The sequence below is a fragment of the Marmota marmota genome, unplaced genomic scaffold, assembly GCF_001458135.2.
Source record: "Marmota marmota marmota unplaced genomic scaffold, marMar, whole genome shotgun sequence".
Classification (NCBI taxonomy): Eukaryota; Metazoa; Chordata; class Mammalia; order Rodentia; family Sciuridae; genus Marmota; species Marmota marmota.
In genome coordinates this window covers 6660-13063 of record NW_026000209.1, presented here as the reverse complement: position 1 = coordinate 13063, position 6404 = coordinate 6660, and the positions used below count along the sequence as shown (strand labels likewise).

At 38.6% G+C, this 6404-nt stretch overlaps 1 protein-coding gene across 1 annotated transcript; it reads right to left on the bottom strand.

Annotated features, from left to right (window-relative positions):
- Positions 1-1197: 1197 nt before the first annotated feature.
- LOC107133944 (WW domain-containing adapter protein with coiled-coil-like) lies at positions 1198-3641 on the bottom strand. Its single transcript, XM_015476090.2, has one exon. It carries the CDS (start codon positions 3183-3185, stop codon positions 1554-1556), a length of 1632 nt encoding a protein of 543 aa, XP_015331576.1. The 5' UTR covers positions 3186-3641; the 3' UTR covers positions 1198-1553.
- Between the last annotated feature and the right edge of the window lie 2763 nt (positions 3642-6404).

Genomic DNA, 6404 nt, shown 5'->3' with positions numbered 1-6404 from the left:
ATTTATATATGCATATAACATGATTATTTTAAGAATTCTTTCTGCATTGCCTCCCCTTTCCCATCTCTCCACTCTCCCTCTCCATCTTCTTCTACATTACCAATCTTCCCTTTATCTTTATGGTTTTCTGTTCTTCCCTTCCCTTTCCTTTATTTTACATTAGCTTCTGTATGAGAGAAAACAGTCAACTTTTAAGTTTCTGATTTTGATTTATTTCACTTAGCATGACATTCTCCATTTCTACCCATTTACCCACAAATGCCATAATTCCATTCTTCTTTATGGCTGACTAGAATATAGTTAGATAGATATCACAATTTCTTAAGACAGGCTTTTGGGTTAATTCCATAGTTTAACTATTGTGAATTTATGCTGTTATAAACATTGAGATGGCTATGTAACTGTAGTATGCTGATTTTAGATATTTGGGGAAAATACCAAGGAGTGGGATAGCTGGGTCATATAGTGGTTCTATCCCTAGTGTTTTGAGGAATCTTCATACTGCTTTCCAGAGTGGTTTTACTAGACTGCAGTTCCACCAAAAAATGTGCAAATATACCTTTTCCCCCACAACCTTGTCAGCATTTATTATTGTTTGTATTCTTTTTGTTTGTTTGTTTGTTTGTTTCAACATGTTTATTACAACAGTTACAATTCACATCTGACTAGCTTTGTTTCCTCTTTCCCCTCCCACAACCATGTTCATTGGGCCATTTCCTTATATTTGAGCAATCAGTGTACTTTCAGCACACATGCCCAGCAGTACTTTTAAGTCCATTCTTACAGGGTGCAAAATGGATTTCAATAATTTATACAAACAAGTGGGTTATGCTCAATCACTGCAATTTTAAGCTACTGTACACAGGAATGAAAAGGTTATAGAAAAGTGCCATAGCAACAGTGCCTTAAGAAAGGAGAAAAAGAGGAGCCTTAAAAAAATGGATAAAATCAGATCAAGGATTTCAGAGGGAAATGGAACACATGGGAAATGAAAAACATTTCTCTGCAAAACAAATGGAGAAGCACTGCTCTTGATCAGGTGCAAGTGTGGAAACAGTTGTTTCATGATATTTTGTACACTGCCCATATGGTTCAAAATCGTATCCTTAGACACAGATCGCCTGACGCTTGCACTGAATTTTTGAAAATGCAAGATTTCTGAATGATAAATTAACCCCCCCATTTTTTTTTTTTTTAAAAAAAGCTAATTTTGCAGACAGGTTTACATGTAAAAGGCTAGGTATTTAGCCATCTTAGCATTGATTAGTTTTGGATGTCTAAGCTCTGTTACACATGGCTTCCCATGGCTTCACTCTACAAAACATATTTACAACGTGAAGAATACATCTACAAGAAATCTACATTTCAAGGGTTTTACAAATCAATCTTGTATCTTTCCCCTGAATTGACTCTCACAGACCCCGTCCCCTTGTCATTTCCTTTGCCCAGCTTAACGGTCCAAAGTCTACTTAAATGCAGCTCAAAAATGTTAAGACTGGGCAACAGATTTACAGTTCCTGTACTCAAAACCATGTGCAATTATATTCACATCTTCACACCATGAAGGAATTCTGATTTTTTAGCTTTTCGAGTTCCTTAATTTGTTGTCTCAAAAATAGTATCCTTTGCTCTCGCAAAGTTGCTTGAATTTCACATACTCGGACTAAAGATCTTAAATTTTTTAATTCAGTACAAATTTCTGACATGTGAACGCTCCCCATGTTATGAGCTTCTTCACGCAATCTTGATGCCTGCTTCTCTGCATGATCTGCAGGCCATCCTTGAACATGTTTTATGAGATTTTCATTGAAGTGTGCTGCTAGTGTAGGTGTTAATGAACACGCAGGTCGGGCAGATGAATTCTGTGGTACAACTGCTGCATTTGATGCATTACTACTAGAAGTATGATTTGGACCAGGTGATGGACTTCTCTGGCTACTTGAGCGCTGAAGACTTCGAGGAGAAACAGGTTCATGACCTGGCTGCTTGTCAGCAGGTACAGGCTGCTGTGTGGCTGATTGTGACACTGGTCCTTGCTTAACTACTGGAGTACTAACCTTTGGCTGTGATGAAACTGGAGGAGTACTAATCAAAGGTTTGATAGGGACTGTGTTAGTTTGAGGTGTGCTTATTCTTGGAGACACATAGGATCTTGGGGATGAAGCATCAGACGTTAAAGACATTGGAGACTGATTAGATGGCTGGGCTTGAGTAGAGAGCTGAGCAGCTTGAGAAATCAGAGATGTTATGTTGAAAGCAGATGGTCCAGCAGTAAGAAACTTATGAATCATAGACTGCAGTGAAGCTTGTGTCACAGCTGCTGTAAGAACTTCATTGATTTTGGATATGTCCACATTAGAATTATTGAGCTGCAGCGTGGCTTGCAAAGCAGGAAGCAACTGTCTAAGCAGATTTGGGTCCTGAAGTAATGGAGGTATTGGTGACTGTGGAACAGGAGAAACAGGGACTGCCGATGCAGATGTTGGAGGTGCTGATGTGGGATTCAGTCCAGAGGCAGAAGAAGTGGAAGGAGTTGTGAAAGAATGTGATACCAATTTGTCTCCTGATGTAGACTTTCCACTGGCAAACCCACTAGTAGCTGTTGCTTGCATCACCTCTCTTCTGTAATCCCTATCTTTTGGGAAGCTATTAACTGCCACCTTATTTGCTTCTTTTTGTCTCTGCTCTCTTTCAAGCCATTCTTTTGGTTTTTCCCATTGTGAAACTTCTGTTCGACAATTGTAGTAATATTTTTTCCCAGACGAGCTAATGTGCTCAGACCAGTCATCTGCAGAATCATAAGGTGCATCTGAAGTTTTGCTTGGATTATTGCTTGGATAAGAAGAATGTGAATTTGAACTATGAAGAGCACTATGGTTGTGTGAATTTTCTTGTGGAGAGTAACTGGTCCCACCTTCCCTCTCTCTAACTCTGTGAGTATGCACATTTTTGGCCTTATTGTGACCTGTGCTGTCAGTATATTTGTTTTCAGGACTATCAGATCTCCGCAACATTTTATTTGGTGGTGAAGGATCTGCGGCGTCTCGCATCTTTTCATGTCTGTGATCACCACTACTGGGGTGACTCTTCGATGAATACTTAAGTGCCTGGTAAGGCTGCGAGTCCCCCCTCCGGTCGTGACAGCCATCACTGAGTCTCTGCTGTTTCCTCGCATACATTACCATCAATGCCCGGCCTGTGAGTGTGTGTCGGGGAGGGGGGAGGGGGGAAGAGCGGCCGCGAAAGGCGGGCGGGCGGGCGGGCGCGCAGGCGGCGGCGGGCGGGCGGCAGCCCCGGCACCAGGGCCAGGCGCGCCCTGGTGACTCTCAGCACCTCCCCGTTACTGGCGCCGGCGCTCCCGGGCCATCTCCCTCGGTCGACACCACGCTCACTCTCAGCCCGGGCAGCGGCGCCAACTACACGGCGGCAGCGCGAACCGGGGGGAGGGGGGTAAGAAGACGCGTCCGGCTCAGCTCTGTGGAGAGCGACTGCTGCCTCCGCCTTCCTCTCCTTCGGCTCCGCCGCCTCCTCCCCTCCTCCCCCCGCCGCCGCCGCTGCTGCTGCCTGGTCCTTCTCCTCCTCCCGCCGCCGCCGCCGGTGCCGCCGCTGCCGCTCCACCAACTACATCCGGGCAACTAGGACGCTGCGGCCTCTGTATTCTTGATAATTGTCATTCTGACTATAGTAAGATGAAATCTTAGTGTAGTTTTGATCTACATTTCTCTGATTGCTAGAGATGCTGAACATTTTTTTGTACATTTGTTGGCTATTTGTGTTTCTTCTTTTGAGAGTTTTCTGTTTAGTTCTTTTTCCCATTTATTGATTGGACTTTGGGTTTTTTTTATTTTTTTAAGCTTTTTGTATATTCTGGATATTATTCCCTTATTGGAGAAGTAGTTAGCCAAGATTTTCTCCCATTCTGTATGCTTTAGGCTCTTAATCATTTGCTTTTCTGTAGTAGTTTAATAATATACCACTTGGCTTAGTTTCTTGTGCTTTGGGTGTCTTTTTAAGGATGGCACCTAGGCTATTGAGGGTTGACTCTGTTTTCTTCTAGTAGTTGCAAGGTTTCTGATCTAATTCCTCTATCTTTGATTCATTTTGATTTGAGTTTTGTGCAGGGTGAGAGATAGGGTCCTACTTTCATTTTTATACGTATACCTATCTAGTTTCCCCAGCACCATTTGTTAAAAAGTCTGTCTTTTTTTCAAAATGTATTTTGGCATCTTTGTCAAATATTAAATGGCTGTAGGTAAGTGGATTTATCTCTATTTGTCTCTGTGTCTTCTATTCTGTTCCATTATTCTTTATGTTGATTTTTATGCCAGTACCATGCTGTTTTTTTTTTTACTACAGCTCTGTAGTATAATTTTACATGAGTTATTGTGATTCCTGCTGCTTTTCTTTTCTTGCTTAGTATGACTTTGGCTATTCTCAGGTTCTTATACTCCAAAGCATTTAAAAATTATTTTTCTAATTCTGTGAAGAATGTCATTAGTATTTTGATGGAAATTATATTGAATATGTATATAGCTTTTTGTAGTGTGGCCATTTTGACATTAATTCTGACTATCCATGGTGTTTTTTCATCTTCTAAAGTCTTTTTAAATTTCTTTCTTCCATGTTCTATAGGTTTCATTGTAGAGCTCTTTTATCTCCTTGGTTGGATTATTTCCCAAGTATTTTATTTTATTATTTTTCATTTTTATTTTGGGGTTATTGTGAATGGGATGGTTTTCTTGATCTGTACCTTGGCTGAATCAGTTTTGGACTCTAGGAAAGACATTGATTTATGGGTGTTGATCTTGTATCCTGATACTTTGATGAACTCATTTATAAGCTCTAAAAATCTTTTGATGGACGTTGTTTTCTATTTGTTTGTTTGTGTGTGTGTATGTGTTTTTTTTTTTTTTTTGTCTTCTAGATATAGGATTGTGTCATTGGCATACATAGATAGTTTGACTTCTTTTCTTTCCTATATATATCACTTTGATTTCTTTTTATTGATTTCTGATCACTCTGACTAATGTTTTGAGAACTATAATGAAAAGGAGTGGTAAAAGTTGACAACCTTTTCTTCTTCCAATTATAGAGGAAATGCTTTTGGGTTTTGTCCATTCAGTATAATGTTGGCTTTTGGTTTGTCATAAATGGCCTTTACAATTCGGAGGTAAGTTCCTTCAACTCTAGCTTCTCCAGTGTTTTTAACATAAATGGGTGTTGGGATTTTGTCAAAGGCCTTTTCTGCATCTATTAAGATGATCATGTGATTGTCATGCATAATTCTGTTCAAGCTGTGAATTACATTTATTGATTTGTATATATTGAACCAACCTTGTGTCTCTGGAATGAAACCCACTGGATTATCTTTTTTATATGTTTTTGATGCAGTTTGCTAATGTTTTATTAAGGATCTTTGCATCTATGGTCATCAGGGATGTTGGTCTATAGTTTTCTTTCCTTGATGCATCTTTGATTTTGGAATCAGGGTTATTTATACAGGCTTTATAGAATGTACTTGAGAGTGTTCCTTCCCTTTAAATTTCATGAGATAATTTGAGAAAGTCTGATATTAGTTCTTCTGCAAATGTCTGATAGAACTCAGCTGAGAATCCATCAGGTCCTGGTCTTTTTTTGTGTGTCGGAGGAAAGCTTTTTAATTGCTAATTCAATTTCAGTACCTGATATTAGTCTGTTTAGGTTTTTTTATATCTTCCTGATTCAATTTGTAGAGGTCATGTGTCTAAAAATTAGTCCATGTCTTCCAGATTTTCCATTTTATTGGCATATAAATTTTAAAATAGGTTCTGATAATCATTTGAATTTTAGAAATATCTCTGATGATATTTATTTTTTCATCTCTAATCTTGTTGACATCTCTGTCTTTCTTTTGGTTAGTTTGAATAAAGGTTTATCTTATCTTTTCAAAGAACCAAATCTTCATTGCATTGACCTTGTATATTATTTTCTTGTTTTCAATTTCATTGATTTCAGTTCTGATCTTAGTTATCTCCTATCTTCTACTGTATGGGGAATTAGTTTTTGTTTCTTTTTCTAAGGCCTTGAGATGGATAATAAGCTTATTTATTTTCAATCTCTCTATTTTTTAAGTGTAGGCATTCAGTGCTACAAATTTTCCTCTTAGAACTGCTTTCATATTGTCCCAGAAATTTTGATGTGTTGTATCCCTGTTATTGTTCATTTCTAAGAATTTCTTGATTTCTACTCTCATTTCTTCTTTGATTAACTCTTCATTTAAGAAAGTATTGTTAAATCTCCATGTGTTTATGCAATTTTTATTATTTGTCTTGCTGTTGATTTCTAGTGTCATTCCATTGTGATCTGATAGGATGCATAGGATTATAGAAACATTTTTATATTTGGTAAGATTTGCTTTGTGGCCT